This window comes from Sphaerodactylus townsendi, linkage group LG07 (genome assembly GCF_021028975.2).
Source record: "Sphaerodactylus townsendi isolate TG3544 linkage group LG07, MPM_Stown_v2.3, whole genome shotgun sequence".
NCBI lineage: Eukaryota > Metazoa > Chordata > Lepidosauria > Squamata > Sphaerodactylidae > Sphaerodactylus > Sphaerodactylus townsendi.
The window spans coordinates 32,968,574-32,988,068 of record NC_059431.1 but is presented as its reverse complement, the minus strand read 5'-3'; the positions used below and the strand labels follow the sequence as shown (position 1 = coordinate 32,988,068).

The window sequence follows — 19,495 nt, the reverse complement described above, 5'->3', positions numbered from 1 at the left end:
GGTCAGTTCAGTGTGCAGGAAGAAAAGAGGGGAGGAGGGAGCAAAGCTGTTTTGCTCTCAGATCTTCTGATGAAAGATCTTTATCATGCAAACAAATTCCACGGAATGGGGGTTGTGTGACTGAAACCTAAGAGGCAGCATAGCAGCACCCCACCCCCCACCCCCGCAAGCTTACTACTAGTTCCCACGTTCCGTTACAAATCTTCGTGGCCACCGCATTAAAGGGCAAAGGACACAGGACTGGGGGCATCTCCCTGTCTCGTCTTTTATGTTTTTTCCCGCAGGGTCCCGACCTTTGGAACTATTTGCTTAAAATCCGCAGGTTTCCCTTTTATGTCATTCTTAGATATTTCCTTACTCCCTAAACGCCCTGGTAGATCCAAGGGATCGTATATTTCCCTTCTACTGTTAGATCATGAGCCTTAGACAGGGTCCCCAGGTTTTATAGGTCTTTTGTCCCTCTGTATTAACTCAATTAACCATATTTGCTATTTTAATATCCATGCAACTTTTAAAATGTGAACATTTTAATTACTGTATACGTTTTTGTTCTGGTCTTTGACTGTAATAAATAATAATAATAATAAAACCCGCAGGTACGACTAAATTTGCACCGAAGTAGGATTAGCAGGAATAGACCCCAGAGCGGGGGGGGGGGGGACTTCTGCGCTCTTCTTTTCCTCCCTTCTCCCTTCCTAGCTTCAACGGATGCCAGCCGTCTGAACCCCAAAGTGGCGCGTTTCCAGCGGTTCTTTACGTCCCCAAGCAGCGGAGGTTTTGCCCAGCAACATCCGCTCGTCGGAAGCCCACTCTCCGTTCACGCATCTCGGCAGAGCAGCTGAAGGAGCGCGTCGGGTTGCAGACAGAGTAAGTGCACGAGGTAAGGGGAGGGCGAGACGTGAGGTCTCTCCTATGCATTTACACACACCCCTCCAAAAGTGAAGCGAGGCAAGAAGTCGCATCGTCTGGCCACCCCAGAGGACTTTCTTTCACCCCCTCGATTGTTACCCTGATTGTACCTCCGCGTCCCCCTCCCCCTCCACGTGATGGTCCCGACATGCGCAGCAGAGTCCGGGGCGCCAGAGGCACATTTGCAGACTGACGTCAGTGTGCACAACCTCCCAGGCCAAAATAGTCCGCTGCTGCAGCAGCTCCAAAGTTGGCTGGAGGCCGGTAGCGAGAAGAGATCTTGAGCTACTTCAAGAAAACTTTCTCCCCAGTCCTTCCTGCTCTCTCTCCCCCTCCTTCCTTCCTCCTCTCCTTCTGATGGTATTCACATGATAGCCTTGCATTGAAAGGGGTGGCCAAGAAGAGAACCCCCAACCCCAAATCAAGACCTTTTCCTCCTCTCTCTATTTCCTTTCTTCCCCTTTTCTTTCTCTCTCTCTCTTTCTGTCTCCCCCCCCCCCCCCCCCGGTTGTAAAAGACAAAATATGCAGGGTGAAAGGTAGCCTGGATGAATTGATGGCATCCCTTTTTCTGCCAAGTCGGTCCGTTTTCCAAGCTCTCCCTTTTTAGAAAGCCTAGAGGATTTCGTTTCTGCTGTAGCATATAGCTCTGGCGTGGCTTGCCAGGCGGGGGAAATCGGAGAGGAATACGGGAACTCTCCAAGTGCAATTCCTATTGTTTGAAACTCACTTTTATATCAGAGAAATTGAAGATGCAAACGGTAAGGAAAGACTTCACGGACTCTTTGCCTTATGATTTTCTTGTCTCCCGCTTAATGGGGCGTTCAGATGGGGAGTTGGGGGTGGTTTATACTGCACTAGGCGAAATGGCTTTTGAATTACACAGAGAAACCTCCGAGCTTTGGGGATTAAGCGGCGGGGGTGCGAAAGACTGGGGGGTGCGAGGATTTTCTATGGCAAAGATGCTTTCTTTATTAAGTGTGGTCTCGAGGGCAAAACTTTTCAGTGGTTGGCGAAAGAATGTGAAACTTTTTTTGCTTCTAACATTAAGAGCCCCTCATTTGATGATGTCAAGTCGGTGCCTGTATAAATGGAGAGACAAGTGCATATTTGTGTGTGTGTGCGTGCAGTGGACTCAAGAGTAACATTGATGTGATCGTTAGAGCTTGGATGCTCGGCTAAAGGAGAGAGGCATTAAGCTGTTAAGAGGCTAATGGGAGAGATGGTGGAGAGTAGCTTTGATTTACTCCCAGACGCTGGGGGATTTGCGAGACTCATAGCCCTCTTGGAGCTTATTGAAGCGGTGTGTGTCTGGATGGCGTTCAAAGGGATTTTGGGGAAGGGGGGGGGCAAAGATGTGCGGATGGAGGGTAGAATAGTAGCTGGAATTGTCCCCTCTGCTCATGTGTGTGTCCAGTCTCTTGTCTTTGCTAATTTCTTTCATTGTTGTACAAGGAGGGGGGAAAGAGAGAGCGAGAGAGTCAGTCTCAGACTCTTGTTTTTATTTGGACTGCCTTTGCAACGCGTTTGGGCCGCATGCCAAGTGTCTGGGTCACACGCGTTTTATCCAAATAGATTTAGCGCTGCTGTCTGGAAATGGACTGCTGAATGTTAACTTGAGGATCAGCTCCACCAGAACAGCTCCAGGCTCTTCCCCTCCAGCGGCGGGTTTGCGGGGGGGGGGGGGGGGGGGGGGGGGGGGGGCTTTTGTTCTTTGGAGTTCTCTCCAAGGGGTAAATGTAAAACGTTCTTTTGTGCTCAGAAGTTGGTTTGTGCGCTCAAGGGGAGTTGGTTTAACTTCTTAAAAAAAAAAAACCCCTAGTCTGGACTTTTAGCAATAAAAATGACAGCTGATCCTTTAGAAAGTTAACCGGGGCGGGAGGGAGGGGGAGAGGGCGGTGCAAAACTTTACAGATAACTTCAGCGTTCCTGCCCTCCCCCCTCCCCGCCTGCACCACCTAGGTGGCAACTGATCTGGCGAGTTGTGTTAGCACACAAAAGCGAACGGTAGCAGCTGTTTCATCCGTGTTTTGTTTCTTGTAAAGGCTGCAGCCCTACGCACACACAACTTGGAAGCGGTCCCCATTGAATTTGGTGCTGGAACTGTGCCTCACCAGGATAAGTTTGGGCTGGGATCCCCCCCCCCCTTTTGTGTTTGCCCTGCTATTTTTTTGTCTGAAATTAACAAGCCATCTACACAAGACCTCAGTCTTTTTTAACGAGGGGAGCTTGTGGGAGAGGTGAGGAATACTCAGACAACCTTTATCCGGTGTGGAGTGTGTGTGGGGGGGAGGGGAGGGGTGGGGGGCTTAAAGCCAGTACCTGCGATTTGATTTCGGATTGATTTGCACGCACACCCCCTCGTTGGCCTCTGCCTGTGCAACTGCCTTAGCAACCTCTCCTAGCCCCAGCGATCACTGCCCATTCAAGCTCTTTCTGGCCAAGCTCTTTGCCAGGTTCTGTGACTTGCATGTGAGCAGCCAGGAGCCAGAGCGAACAGCGGGCAGGGGTGCGGGGTGGGGTGGGGAAATGGGTCATTCTCTCCTCTGTCAATATGCAACTGGGAGCGCACGCCAAAGAATATATTTGCCTCTTACCCAAAGGCGTAGCTGCCAGACAGCCATGTGTATCTTAACCTGAAGGCTGCTCCTGAACTGCAGACATGACCCATCAGGAGAGGAAATGGGTCTTGATGCTTGGCATTCATCAAGCAAGGCAGTTCTTGAGCAGCTGCACAGCCAGCCTCGACCCTCACCCCTTTGGTTCCAGAGATAACGCCCAGCCTGTTACTCTCCCCACCCCCATCCATCCCCATTTCCATCCCCGTCCCCAGCAGCGGATGTGTTTGCAGGAGTTTTACTGCGGCTTAGCGCCAGGCTATTAGCGAGCCACAGGTGCTACCGCAAGGGCTAGTAATGTCTGAGCAAACTTTGCGCAAGGAGATGGATGATTGCATTGGAGAATGAGGCTCATTGAAAAAGAGCGGCCGCCGGAAAGCCATCAGCCACCTTGTCTTGCTGCCTTTGGAGAGAGTCCCAAGGCCAGTGGTGGTGGCTGAGCCACGGGGCGTTACCCCGTTGCCAGGGCTCCGGGGAGTGGGGCTGGAGAGACAGAGGGAACGCCTGGGCAGAAGCTGCTACCTGTTGGCATTACTGAAGTAGCTCCCAGAGGTGAGTTGGGGCTCTTGAAAGGAAAATGATTTAATTTGGGGACAGCACTCTGCTGTCCATACTAGGGCAGAGGCCCGCAGCGTAATCACTAAGAAGAGTGTTTCTGCCCATGTGTAGAGTGTCTTTTGCTCACTGTTGAGCTGCCTCAACCGACATCCCCACCTGCATTTAGGACTGTTGATTAAAAAGTGGAGCTTCCAAGGCCAGATTCTATGATTCACAGGATGGCTTGGCTCCGGCATCCGTTTTTGAATTAAAAAAAGAGAAAGAAATTAAGCACTGGAACATCTTCTGCAGCCTGCCAAAGTTTCCCTGAACTTCAGAAAGAACAAGAAGCACCACAACCCCTCTACATGGCCTCAGTCATTTGTAAGCTCTCTAAAATAGCTATCCTCTGCAGAAGGAAACTGAGGTGAATGTCAGTGTAACTATATCATGTCCTCGCCGCTGCTAATATATTTATAGCATTTTAATTGTAGCATATTGAGGGAGAAGAAAGGCAGGTTTGTGCTAGTCAGGAAAAGGCTGCTAAACCAATCACCTGCACCTCTACAGAACTCCCCTGTGCATCGTTTATCGCCTGCTTTCTTCACCTATGTTTTACTATTCCAGGGAGGCTTTTTCCATTAGGCACATGACGATTGGATTTACATGTGTGTTAAAAAATGAGTCCCCGAGAACTACTGGCCTTCGATACCGTCCCCCCCCCCCCCTCACAGCATATATTTGCAGATAGCCTAAAAATGGTATAGTGCTGAGATCCTGACCTGGTGTGATACTTCACAACTCTTTTGGACCATAACATCAGGTCCACCAGGTGCACTGGAAACTCTGTCTCCTGGCTTCAGCTCTAGGGATTGGTTGTGCCTACGAACATGGCTGCTTCAGCCCAGGGGGAAGTCCTAGCTTTGAGTGTTGCTGAGCACTGTAATAGACCTTTGGAAAGGGCATGGGCTGAACCATTGCTGGTGCCCTTTAACCCAATTTGCAGAGTCACAGCCCCTTAAATCATTAGCCTGTGCTGCCTAGGAGATGTATCAAGAAGACGTCCCCTTCGCTTTTTAGAGACAGGCAGATGGAGCTGTCCACACTCCTGGTAATTTCACACAGAATGTAGTAGCTGTCCTCAAATACTGCTTGTGCCATCAGTCACTGAGGGACAGAATTGTGTTTTAAATGTCATAGAAATATAGAAAGAATATATTGTATTTTAACTGTATGAAGTGCTTCAGTTGCTTTGGGCTTAGTTCACAAACAAGCTTGGGGTTTGGTTTGCATATAGGTCTATGCTTTCATAAGAATATCTAAAGGAATTCCAAGTGGTGCTCTCATTAAAGAACATTTTTTTGGGGGGGTAATTTGTAAAAAAATATATGAAAGCATTCAGGAGGAGTTGCAAAATATCTGCAAAAGGCTTTGTATAGTTCAGCTTGTTTTTATACTCAAATGGAGACTTCACTGGAGGCAGATCTTTTGGGGAATCGTACCCCTCCCCTATTGTTCCACTGACTGAAGTTTGTTTGTTTATTAAAATATTTATGTTCCACCTTTCCTTTTGGCTCAAGTTTGAAGCCTTCCTCCGATTTAAAGAGCCTTCGTTTAAATTAAGTGGTTCTTCTGTTGGAAGAAGAACCATTTAAGTTGGAGGAAGGCTTTTTGAAGGAGGACGGTGGGGTCCAGATGCAAAATGAGCATATATAATTTGAAAAATGAAATATTCATGTTTTATAGTTACCTTTCTGTAGAAGAAACTTCCTGTAGAAGTTGCCTTTCTGTAGAAGAAACTTCATAAGCAGTTATCCAATACATACATTTTACACTTGGGCCTGCACATAAAAACATATTATACATGCCAAAACACTTGTTCAATAAAAAATAAATTAGGCCTGCTGATAACTGGATATAATCCTGGGACTCGTTTGATGAAGAGAGCCAGACTGTGAAGCAATACAGTGGTTCCTTCTGGTATTAAAATCTATGAAAGAAAACACTGATAAACCCAACTAAACACCTGCAACTTTCATTTAGTCAAAATTGTGCCACCTGCTTGCAAAATAATATCCTGTGACTTGCTAGAATTTCCATACTTCCCAGGTGACTATTCTAATATCTTGCAGAATAAGAACATGTGTGCATACAAAGAACTTTAATAGATTTTCATTGTATGCACAGTCACCTGAAATGCCATTTGCACTGTATTTTGAATCTAAAAACCATGGCCCCGGTCCAGAGAAAAGCAGTTGCATCTCTTAAGCCATGCTGAAATCTATGGGATCAAGACTAGTCTTGACTAATTTAAGTCTCACTGATTTACAGAGGTTTTAGGCACAGATGGATTGACTTAGTAAAGACAGGAATAGCCGTCAGTTTGCAAAACCTGAGCAAGGCTATTGATGATCAGACGTTTTGGGGGTAATTCATAGGATTGTCATAAGCTAGCACATAAAGCACACTGGACCGTGGCTTGTCTTTAATGAATTTCTGTTTGGATGCTTTTAACAGTACCACACATTGCAGTCTCTGCCGCTAAGTTGGGCAAACTGAATTGTGAATGGGACTAAGTGCTACAGGATCAAGTGTTATTAGTTGTAAAACTTGCAGGGTTAAAAATCTAACCTAAGCTTTCAGATGCTGAAGTCATTCAATCATTGCTTTCATCTTGATCTGAAAGCCAGTTAAAATGAAATAGTTTTTTTGCCTATGTAGACTGACATGAGGGGGGCTGAATTTAATTAAATCCAAGCCCTTTCTTTTTCATTGGGGGGTGGATTGGACTGTTAGTACTTAGCAGAAGCAGAGCAGTCATATCAGTTCTAGAGCTTAAGAAGGCATAGTATCTTCAGCAACTTATTTTCATATAGGTAATACGTATGTTCTGTGCCAAGTTAAATACAAATTTTGTGCAATATTAATTATAGATTTAATTTGAACAATTCTGGTTTTGAGTATACATAAAAGTTGGGTTCTTTTAGAATACTCTAGAATTGTAGAACGTAAGCCTAGTTGGGGCAAATAGCAGATGAACTAAGATGAAGTCTTATTTCTAGAAAATCTTGCTCATGGTCTTTATAACTTCTGCCTTTTTTGTTTGTTTGTATTTTACCCAGACATTTCTCTAACAAGGCTTTCAGTCAAAAAAGAACAACCTAAAATGTGGAAGCTATGTGAAGTAAAATTTGTATTTGATTCCAAATACAATGTTTGGTGGCATGTAAAAGTCCAAAATTTGATAGCTGTTGACACTTGTTCGTTAATTTAGGTATACTCAGGGCCAAGCTACATCTGACAGCATCCATGGGTCTGAAATGTGGATGCTGTTGCCATTATAAAGGGATTTAAAAATGGTGCAAGGACCCAATCAGGATCAACAGGCTGAGGCATTCTTATCTCTCCTCACCCCCAGGGGCATCGCCCCCCACAGACTGAAGGTTTCTGCGAGCCTGCCAGGTGCTTCTTGACCTTGCAACAGGAAGACTCTGAAGACCAGGCAGGTAGGGAGGTTGATAGAGTTTAAGGGGGGGCTTCTGCAGGCCTGCCTGGTGCCCCTCGTCTGCCTCCCTGGTCTTCGGCCTCTTCCTGTTACTGGGCCGGGCTGAGGGGTGCCACGCAGACCGACAGAAGCCCCTCCCCTCGGCCCGGCCCTGCAACAGGAAGAAGCCAAAGACCAGGCAGGTAGGGAAGTGGCCAGCCACCGCCGATGGAGTATGAGGGGGGGGGAGGCTTCTGTGGGCCTGAATGGTGCCCTTGGCTACCTCCCTGCCTGCCTGGTCTTCATCCTCTTCCTGTTGCAGCAGGGGTGTAATGAGGCAGCCCTGGGCAAACTGTAGCCCTGGGCAAAACCTGAGTTGGATGCCCCCCCCCCCATGGGTGGCCACTCCACCACGACCAAATTTTTTTTGCACCAGGACATTGGTGCCTGCAGGGGGTGCCTTTTTAGACATATCAGCACCAATATTTCAGCATATCATCAGGAGACTGTCCTTATGCGTTAATTTTCATAGCTAGAGGTGTTTAATTCAATGAGTCCAAAGTTATGGATCTCCTCCCAAAGGGGGTGTCCTTATCTCCCATTAGCTTCCAATGGGAGCTAATAGGAGATGGGGGCTACAGTTTTGAGGGTCCATAACTTTGGACTCCCTAAACCAAACTGCACCAAACTTGGGGGGTGCCATCATCTCCAGATGATACCCTGAAATTTTGGTGCCGATACATCAAAAAAATGCATCCCCTGCAGGAACATCCTAGAAATTTGCCCAAGAATCTTTGTTCTGCATTGAGTTTTCTGCATTGCTGTCAATGGGGGTTGCAGGCTGTGGGGGGCACATTTCTGAAGGCACAGTCTCAAAACTTTCAGGGTCTCATCAGGAGACTGCCCTAATGATACCCCCCAAGTTTGGTGCAGTTTGGTTCAGGGGGGCCAAAGTTATGGACCCTCAAAACTGTAGCCCCCATCTCCTATTAGCTCCCATTGGAAAAGAATCGGGGATAGGTTATTCCCCTTTGGGAGTCCATAACTTTGGACTCCCTGAACCAAACCTCACCAAACTTGGGGGGTAGCATAAGATCAGTCTCCTGATGATACGCTGAAACTTTGGTGCTGCTAGCCTAAAAACTGCACCCCCTGCAGGCCAAAAAATGCAAAACCACTAAAAGTACCCCAAAACGAACCCGGCATTTTGATGCCCCCCACAAGGTGATGCCCTGGGCAGCTGCCCACCTTGCCCAATGGGCATTATGCCAGTGTGTTGCAGGGAGGCAGGGCTGAAGCCAGCGAGTGCAGCCCCGGCATGGTGAGAGCTGCCAGGCACCCTGAGCCCAGCTTCTCCTGTGGTACGGTGCCCGGTGGCTCTCTCTATGCTGGGGCTGTGCTTGTTGAGTCGGGGAGTCAGCCAACGACCCCCCCCACAGTTGCTGCTGCCGGTGCCCAGTGGCTATCTCTGTAAGGCAACAGCAGCCACAGTCACCAGCAGGTACACAGCGGACCCGAAGCTGGCGAGCGTGGCCCCGACACTACAGAAGAAGCGGCCGCAAGGACCTGGCTGGTGCCCAGCGACTCTTTCTGTGCCCTGGCCATGCTCATCAGCTTAGGACCTACTGGGGGCCTGCTGGCGGCCACAGTTGCTGCTACCTTTATGGAGAGAGCCGCCGGGTGCTGGCAGCAGCAAATGCAGGGTGGGGATGGGTGGCTGGCTGGCTTCCCGGCTGGCTGGCGAGCACCTGGGCCCATCCGAGGTGTCCCTAAGCCTGCTACTGCCAGGAGCTGGCAATGTCTTTGTGGCTCCCGTACGAGCTGCCTCCTTCCCTCCCAGGCCTCTGCTGGGAAGAGGGGCTCCCAAAGCAGGTGTTGTTTCTGGGTGCCATTATCCCCCTGATATGCCTCTTCTCACCTCCCCCCCCCCATGTCGTTTCAAGAGCAGAAATGGCCATGGGGGGGAGGAAGTGGGCTGGAGAGAAGAGGAAGAAAAGTAACATATCCATATTGCTGCAAAAATTAGATAAATGGTCTCTTCCACTGATTCAGTCCTCTGTAGTTTTCTAGTTAGGCAGAATGTAGATGATGGTGACATAATAATTATTTTGCCTCTTCTAGCCATGCATGACTACATAATTTTTGTTGAATTACAGTAGTAAAGCCCCCAGTATTACACAGTCCAACAGTACGTTGGCCTGGTAACCTGTTGGCACTCTATTCAGTGGGAAGACTTTATTTCCCCTTAATGAACTGCCACATAGTCAAATCTGGCTACATGTTGCTGGTGTGTCATCATGTTCACTTCAGTATGCTTGATTGATTGGGATTGTGCAGTTAAAAGACCACTGACAGAACATTAATAAAAGAACCCAGAGCAACAATTGAGAGAAAATGCATTAATTATTGGAAAGTAAAAGGTATGAACCTTTCCCCCTAATATGACTACTCACGTGAAATACATCAAAACCTGAATATGATAGTGCAGCACTATTTTGAATACACTGTACTTGCAAATACACCTCTGAACAAGTGAGGGGTAGCAGCAGTGATGTAGTAGAGGTTGTGTAACTGAAGGTATGTGGCAACAGTCAACGGTGTCATAGTGGGAGAACAGCAAGCACATTTGTCTTTCATCTGATCTTACAGAGAAGGACACACAGTCTTCAACTTCTGAATGTTTCCCATTTTGTTTATAGGATTGTTGGGAAATGCTAAGAGTTAAGACTGCTTATAGAACCCTGAGTCAACATGCTTGTGTGTATGCATTATGTAATAGTATCTAATTCCTACTCTCCTGAGAGTGTGTTTAATTGCAGACCATGACATAATCACACATAATTGTAGTCTTTCACTACTTCTGCCACGTACTTCCTGTGTTGATGGAGGGCAATTCTCAGCCCATATGTGGACACTTTAATTTTGTACTCCTCACTTGTTTAGTCTTGCTGATGAGCTAAAGAGTTGTAGGGTTTGTGTTGTTGATCTGGAGAACTCATAGTTATGAGTGACGGTTCATGGGATCTGAACACAAAATCTATCTAGTGCATTTTTTATCTTGCCTTTCCTCAAAAGAGCTCAGGTACTTACATGGTTCCCGTTTCTACATTTTATGCAGAAGGGTATGAAAAATGTTAAGCACTCAGAAACAAAATACTGTCCACCCCCAAGCATAAAACAACCATTCATAGGTATTTTAATAAACTGGCACGGGTGCTTATAAAAATTGTTCCATAGACATGTGTTAAGCTAACCAGATAGTTATATTAGAGCTTTCCTTTGGGAGATGTTATCTTTGGAGAATATTATTTTTGATTCTGCAAGGAACACCATTATTAATCTAGTGATCCCCAATTTATTGCACACATAGGTCGCTGTGTTGGTGCCCCTAGAAATCACCACTATTAGCTTTTTTTTTTAACTTCCAAGGGATACTTCAGCATGAAATTTGCTGAGTTAGAGTGTGTCAGGAAGTATGATATCATCCACTTTGGACTCAATTACTGTTATGGTTTCTACATTAGCTTAAGAACGTCTGATTTAAGTGTGATGCTGGCGATCAAAACAGAATCTTATTTAAACCAGTTAACTACATTGGTGGTTCCCGATGGATGCCGTGATAGCTCACATGATAGCACGCCTGTGCTGTCTATCGGTATAACAGTATATAACAGTATATAAAATTCAATTGTCAGCTGTGTGAAATATGTGCTTACTTTGTATGCATACACACACATCTCCTGGGACACTATTGCTGACGTAAAATTCACCATTATTAAAGTAAACAATCCCACTCTGGGCATCAATTCAAGTGAAGGAAAAATAAAAGTTTCAAATACTTTTCTGCATGTTCATCAGCTTGGCCACTTCTAGCACTCAGCTGTCTTGGCAGCCCCAAATGCTCTAAGGTGCTTTCTAGGCAGAAATCTTGGTTGGGTGCAGTCATCTCCTTGGTACATATTACACTTTTTGTGGATTCTGCTGCTGGTAATAGCCAAGAACCGTTGTACTTCCCTATTGATCATTCAGGAGTTTTGTTCAGCTGTTGGTGTCCTAGGTGCCAATTTCTTGTAGTAAATCATGACTGATAGATTTTTGTATTGCCCTTCCCTGATAAATTCCTTCTCAGGGCTTCCTGGTTTGTTACCCTGAGGTACAGACTTCAGAAAGGAAATCTTCATTCTGATCTCCCGTCTAATTGTTTTGTTTTCTGCAAATGTGATTTTGCATAGTCTTCATTTTATAATGAATAATAGGGCCATTATGATCTCTTGCACATCACGTTTCAGGCCATCTATATATTTGTAATCCTGATGGTTGCCTGTTGTGCTGTCCTGAATTGTCTGGACAGATAATATGGAATTGCAGTAGTTTTCTTCAGCCAGCTTTCCCCCCTTAAACTGACCCAGCCATTCTCTCAATCTCATATGTAAGATTGGTAAATTGTTCATTGTTATCTTATTACTGTGGGAAGCAAGTCCCATCGAGTTCAGTGAGATTTGCATCCAAATAAATTTGCCTGGGATTGTTTATATATTTTAGGCCTGCAGTACTGGGTACTCTTACTTACTGTGTTTCTCCGAAAATAAGACAGTGTCTTACATTAATTTTTGCTCCCAAATATGTGCTATGTCTTATTTTCAGGGAATGTCTTATTTTCAGGGAATGTTCGACGGGCATACTTCCAAACAAAAACTTTGCTACGTCTTATTTTCAGGGGATGTTTTATATTTAGCACTTCAGCAAAACCTCTACTACATCTTATTCTCAGGGGATGTCTTATTTTCGGAGAAATGGGTGTAATTCTATATAGGATTGCACTGCACATGTCCAATATGCTAACTGTGCAACATATCATGAAGTGGTCTTGAGTTTTTATAATTTTATTCTCCCTGGTTCTGGTACTTAGGTGAAGGAAACAAAATTTGCCAAAAAAAAGGGGGGGGGGACCTCATCCACCATAAATATCATTCACTCACCTGCCTTTTTTTGTGTTTCCACTGCATTATTACTTTTGTGTGCTCAATTTGAAATAATCGTCTTCCTTTATAGAACTGGTGTTTTGGGATGATTTGACTTGTATTGTTTTAAAATTTTCATTGCCTTGTTTTGACTATAAGTAGATGCAGATTCTCAGGTCTTAGGCAGCTGTTGTATATTAGCACAAAATATTTGAGACGAACATTTTGAAAGAAACAAAACAAAATTACAGTTGCTATACTATGCAGGGGCCAACAATTTATTATGTGGCTGTCTCCTAAAAATGTTTAAATATGTACTTGTCATTGCAAATACTCCAGTCTTCATGTGCAGTATTTTTGATAACATTTGTGGCTGTATGGGTTTTTATGAAATGTATAATTTTAAACATTGAACTCAATTTTCTGCTACTAACAACCAACAGGAATTTGCCTAAATAAAGTATGCAAGATATGGTTTTGAAAAACAGCAATAAATACATGCTGGGAGATTAGAAAGTGCGTACTCTGGCTGCCAGAAAAGTTTTTATCTGTTCAGGATTTCTCTTTAACTGTCAGCACATCAAGCCCAGTTGTTCGCTGTGGAAACTGGTGTTTGCATATATTTAAACAGGCATTCAAAATATCCACTGTTAACCATTTAACAAAAGTTAGGGGTAGAATGTGATTGACTAAAGTTGAGCCTGATGCAGGATTGCTTTGGAAAGCATTGTTACTGCCTAGGAGAGTGGAATTACTGTTAATATGGCAACTGTATATTTGCAGCAGTACATCACTTTTCTTAACTGTTCCTTTCCTGCCCCCAGCATATGTGAGCTACTCCGTGAGGTGTATCATTAAATATGATGGGTCTCACTTGCACACCCTCATTAGAGTTATGCCTTTATATTGTAAATAAATAAATGTTAGGCTTGAACTATTTTGACCTGGGTGGCCCAGGCTAGCCTGATCTCAGAAGCTAAGCAGAGTCAGCCCTGGTTAGTACCTGAATTGTAGTCTACCAAGGAAAGGCCAGGGCTGGTATGCAGAGGCAGGCAATGGTAAACCACCTCTGAACATCTCTTGCCTTGAAAACCCTGCAGACCACCATAGGTTAATTGCAACTTGACAGCACTTTCCATCAGCACCAGGTTTGGACCTGCATAGTTTTCCAAGGTCAAGCCCATGAGAACACTGATCCTCTAACTTTTCCTCGATGTACTGCTTCCATCTTACTAACTGAAATTCCAGAAGGAAAGCCATATTACTCTATTGCCCCAGAATAAACAGGAGTTTGTTGCACTTCAGCAAGTTTTTATTTGTATGTTAGCATAAGCTTTTGTGGGCTAGAGCCTTCTTCCCCAAAATGCTTGTTTATTTTTGCCACTAAGCCTACTATTGATTGGCAGCTAAGGTCACACATAGAGTCCCTAAGCATTTTACATATGTATCTTGAGTCCTCACTCTGTTTAACTGAATGGATACATTTTTTTGCTGCTTGAACTGCCCTCCTCTAGTCAGTGGACACATGACGGTTGTTTGTTTCTCCTCCATTCATTCTAGATCTTCTGTTCCAGCACCGGTTCTTTAGAATGGTCTTCTGGTGTAGGCTTGCGGGGAGGTACCTATATTGCCCATCTTTAAGAAGTGTAAGGTCTCTCTCAATGATTTTAGTTTTGCTGAAGTCGGTTGAAGTCATTGTTGAGATTTTAATTGAAATTAATTTATTGTTGGTGAGTGATATTTAATGTTGATGCTGTTTTAAACACTTTTGTTGTGTATTTTGCATATATAAAATTTGTTGGTTGCCTTGAATCTTTCAGAAATGTGGAATATAAATATTTTAATATATGTATTTTATATACACATATTTATATGTATGTATACAAACATACATATAAATGAACAAGCAGTAAAGCCTGTTTTGCGAACAAACACAATGGGGTCTAGAAAACTGTTGGTGGATTCATGTGGCCTCCGAGCGGGCCAACACCTCCTGCCTTTCTTCCCCCCTTGGCCCTGTATCACCAGCTCCGACCTTGTCCTCCTCCTCCTTCTTGGATGCATGAATTGGCATGCAGGGGTTAGTGGTGCCCACCAAGGGGGGCAAACCCTCCTACTTTTCCTCCCCCCTCAGCCCTGTGTCACCAGCTTCTTCCTCGTTCTCCTCCTATTCCCTGGATGCCTGCTCCTCTTCCTGGACACCTGTATCAACATGTAGCAATTAATGGCGCAGTTGCGGCCACCAGCAGTCACGAGCCTCCCTTGGGGAGTAGCCAACACCTGCTGCTCCTGAGACAGCTGCAGATGATACAGTGACTGTAATTATTCAGCAGTGGGGGAAAAGGGCCAGGGCATGAGAGAGTGAGTAACCACCTCATTCTGTTGTTTTGTTTGTGTTTTTTACTCTGTTCGGTGTAAACCCTGCCCTGAAGCCGTGGTTGTGTGGTGATTGGCTGGAAGTGAGTTGTTGCCACCAAATCTAGCCTTTCATATAATAGGATAGCTTGCACCCCACAAGCCTGTTAAGGATGTTGCCTGTATCTCTGCTGCTTCTTGTAAATTTCATTGTGCGTGCACAATGACAATAAAATGCTTATGTTTATGCTTAAACATATAGACCTTAAAATGCTTATCTACTTGTCCTGTCTGATACAGCTTGTAGTGGTAGCAACTGCAGTGCAGAAACTTTGTGAAGTGGAAACTAACCAGAAACCCTAGAGATGCTTCCACAAGTTTAATTCACATGGTTTTAAGGCTGTCTTCTTTAAACTCACTTAAGCATGCAAGTGAGTGAATGCAAGAATGTTTTCTTCTGAACATTCTTGCAGGTTATTACAATCAAATCTATTGATTACAAAAAAACAAAATCTTGATGTCAGATATTTGTATTGTTTGAAAAAGAAAATACCAGAAGAAGCTTGGAAGACTTCAATTTAACCTCTATTGTGCCCTAGTTGGCATTTAGCTTCCAAATTTCCAAGCATTTTATTTATCATTATTTTCTTTTGCAGATTGCAACTACTGGTGCTATGATTTCTAGAAAAAGGGCCCCTGTGCAATTTCTCCCTCAAAAATTGCTATTTTTACCCAATTGGAGAAAATTTGCATATATACCCCCGCATCTAGGGCAGCAGATTGGAAATGGTGATGTTTCAGGGGGAAAATGACACAGGGAAAGTTTAAACATCTTTTCTTTCAACTGATAAATTCCATGTATTGGAGAAAAAACATCCTTCATCCTGTTATATTGGCATCATGTTGGATAATGGTTTTGCTTTGTCTCTAACTGTGGATGTAGTCCAGCTTCTTATCCTTCACTATTAGAAATTCTTCTCTTTTTGTTGACTGTGCACATATGTCTGTCTATTCACTAATTTCTATCACAGTTTCTCTTTTTTTTGCACAGGAGTTGACTTTAGTCGGCTCCCTTCCGGCCATTTTGCAGTGTTACGCCAGCGACTAGAAATTCAGACCCCTTTTGGGCGGCATAAGTCTATTGTGTTCCATAGAGGCTTTTTGGTAGTGGGGAGGCCTTTTCACTTTTTGAGCCTCCCCACACCACTGGCAAACCTCTTTGGGGGTCTGCAGCCACAGCACTGGGCTGGGGCTGCTCATCTCTTCTGGTCCAGCTCTTGACACAGGGTACATGTGGATCCCTTTTCTATCTGTCACTGGGACTATCCTGGCCTGGCAACATGAAATCTTTCTTCATACTTATTTTGGGGTGGGCAGGCAAGTAGACAAGGGTATGGTCTTGCTGGGAGGAGAACATTCTATAAGGAATCAGTGATGGAGTGGGCATCTTTTATATTAGCCTTACTAGACATCAGACATTCCAGAAGCTTTGAGGAATTTAAGATAGGATTCGATCATTTCCAAAACTGTACTGTTCTCTTCATGTAGGACATAGATTTGTGACTATTAACTATCTGGCAAAGTTCTTAGACTCTTTGGTAAGGAGATGTCTTCTCACTACCATAGAGTGGACAGTTAAGGGCTGTGACTGGGATGATACTTGGACAACCAATGCAAAACAAAAGTGTTAAAGTGCCACATGTGTAAACTCTACCCTATCTTCTTGATAATCTCAATCGCAACTCACTCACTTTCTCTCAGCCTCACCAATCTTACATCATTATTTTGTGAGGCTAAGATGAATCAGGGGGAGGCAAGATGGAGGAGGCAAGAATCATGTGTGGGGCCATGTGCTCCTTGGAGGAAAGGTGGCATAAAATTGCACCAAGTAAATTTTCTGGACGACTAGCATTCTACTGATCTGACTTTCAATGTTCTCTGTGCTTTTCAGGTAAAGAGATGGACAACATTCAGTTGCTATTCAGTTTAATTCATTGACATGTGAAGGAATTTTTGGAAAAAAATGGACTGAAAATGTCTGCAGACATAGAAAAGAGAGCAGATTGTTGCAAAATATCTGTCAAGAAGTGGAATCACCAGTAGCTAATCCTGAAGAAATAAAAATTAAATATTGGTTATGGTGCAATTTTGGAGTGGAGCTAAAGGTGCAGCGCATAGGTAGCCCCACTTCTTTTAAATTATGGAAATTTTGTGGAAGACGTTGACCTGGATTTTGTGCTTAAACATGGTTTTGTCAGAATTTCACGGGGACAACAGGCTTTCATATAGTTCTCAAGGTAGGGATCCTACTTTTTAAGCAAATGTCATTAATGCTTACTTTGATTCCTTAGTTTTTTAAACTGATGTTACTATTCATTGTAAGAGTTCACAGTTTACTCATGAAGTATATTTTTTGTTTATTCTGCGAGGCAGTACAATTAAAAATATATGCTTATTTTATTAGCAAACAGAATATTTTGATTCTTTATTATTTACTAAAAAATAAAATCCCCCCATTAAAATCATCATTTGAGTGACTTGAATCATTCATATGCTCCAAAAATGTCTTGCTTGCTATGTGTGTATTTTCAATAATTGTACATTAACACACTCATCTGTGATCCCTCTGCACTGCAATACATACACTTTTGTGTGCAGGTTCACGTCTCCCATTAATTTCAATGGGAACAGCAGGTATACTCCTGTAGATGAATGCCGTTCATTGAAGCTAATATGATAGCCTTTTCTTTGGCAAGGTAAACGTTTATATAGATTGAAGCTTGTTTGTCCTTAGCAGACCATTGGAACAAGTCACTGGTCTGGAATCCAGCATAGGGTTTCATTTGTTTACACATCTTGAAATCAGTTTGTGTTGGATTATACATTCAAGTGTTTGTGACGTGATTACTTTTATGCAAATTAGTTGTTTTTTGGCAGGTGAATATGCTATTGCTCATGTCTTGTCATTGTCAGGCTGAAATGTGCACATGGTAGAGTAGAACTGGCAAAATAAATATCAAATTTAGAATACGTGAGCAGAATTTCTATTTGAGGTAGATTAACATTGCTCGATTTAGTAAAATGTGGATAATGTACTACTCCTTCTGTCCTGTTATATTTTCTTCTTTTTTTTATGCCCATATCTTGGACTGATTTACCTTGTGGTTTCAAAGAGGAATTCCTGTCTTACCTTGAACACTACCAACTAACAATCCCAGTAAGGGTTGATCATAATGGAGCCTTCCTCAGCTTTACTGTGAAAAATGCTAAGCCCTCCCGGAGAAAGAAGAGGAGCACTGAACATTATGACCAAGAACTGGCAGTATCTAAATTATTTTTTAAACTTTCTGCCTATGGCAAGCACTTTTATTTAAACCTGACTCTCAACACAGATCTGGTCTCCAAACACTTCACAGTAGAATACTGGGGGAAAGACGGACCTCAGTGGAAGCATGACTTTTTAGACAACTGTCATTACATGGGATATTTACATGACCATCATAGTACAACTAAAGTAGCACTAAGCAACTGCAATGGTCTGGTAAGTGCAGATGTGTTTTGACATGCTGATATTCTTGATTCTTAACATTTACAGAAATAAGTAGCCTGTATCTAGACTGGTGCAGCTGTGCTATAATTCTTACTTATTTGATTTCTAATCATATCCTTGTCCCTCTCAAATAAGTTTTTGATACTGAGCTTGAAAAAATTAATCACACTTTCTTGAGTGTAAATCCCACAGACATTTGTGGGATGTACTTTAAAATAAACATGAATAGGATATCCCATTGAAGGTATTGAGATTTCAGTTCTGACTAATTTGTCCTGTTTATTTCAATGAAAAATATGCATGTTGGCTTTATCAGGAATGAGTCAATGTGTCCTAACCAACCTAGCCAAGCTTTAGTTAGCACAGTTCCCCTCATTCTTTGGGTTCTTCTAAGGGTCTGGCCAGATAATAGTTCAATGAATAGTGAAGTCTTTGTACAGTTCCCCCCACAAATACCTAAAGACAACTGTGCAATTTCTAGTCTGTGCATTATTGAAAAGTGGAACTGTGTATGCCATTAAAGGTTGAATTGAATTGAAAAGTGGAACTGAAGTTTAAGTGTACTCTTTGGGGAAGTGTGTAATTCCACTCTATTAAAAAAACAGCAGCAGCAGCAAGAGGGAGATGTACACCCCCAGCACCGGAGAATAATGCACAGAATACAATAAAAGATACTCAGAAAGTAGTGGCTTTGCTTCTGTTTTTGAAAGCTGTTTAAAAAGATGTGATGAGCTCATGCCATGAGGGAGTACAATGCTATTTGTAGAGCATTATAAAGAAGTTCGTCCTTTGAGAGTTGCAAACTTATGTGGGTGGGGAGTTTTGTTTCATGTTACGGGTCAGCAGCAATCAGTGAAGTAGGGTAGCTTTTACCAAACACTGCAAGAGGCACATGCCTGCATCTTGCCCCTCCTAGTATATACTTATTGATAATGGGGAGCTCCTTTCTGCCACTGCATGTGCTGCTTTCTGCCCCATGACATGGGATGCTGTTACAATAGGTAATAGGTCCCTGTTTGTTATATTACATTCCACATGGCAATCACAGTTGAAGTGGATGTGCTATTTTCCGCCAACAAAAA

General features: G+C 43.6%; 1 protein-coding gene across 4 annotated transcripts in view; it reads left to right on the top strand.

Moving 5' to 3' along the window:
* Nucleotides 1–1,120: 1,120 nt before the first annotated feature.
* Nucleotides 1,121–19,495, top strand: part of ADAMTS6 (ADAM metallopeptidase with thrombospondin type 1 motif 6) — a 163,040-nt gene continuing 144,665 nt past the window's right edge. For 2 of the 4 annotated variants that reach the window (XM_048503479.1, XM_048503477.1), the window contains exons 1-3: nucleotides 1,121–1,669; nucleotides 16,815–17,160; nucleotides 18,037–18,404. In XM_048503479.1, coding sequence (XP_048359436.1) covers nucleotides 17,064–17,160; nucleotides 18,037–18,404 — 465 coding nt within the window. In that variant the 5' untranslated portion in view covers nucleotides 1,121–1,669; nucleotides 16,815–17,063. Of the gene's footprint in view, nucleotides 1,670–14,723; nucleotides 14,870–16,814; nucleotides 17,161–18,036; nucleotides 18,405–19,495 lie in introns of those variants that run through there. The other 2 variants (XM_048503478.1, XM_048503480.1) reach the window with 2 other exon arrangements.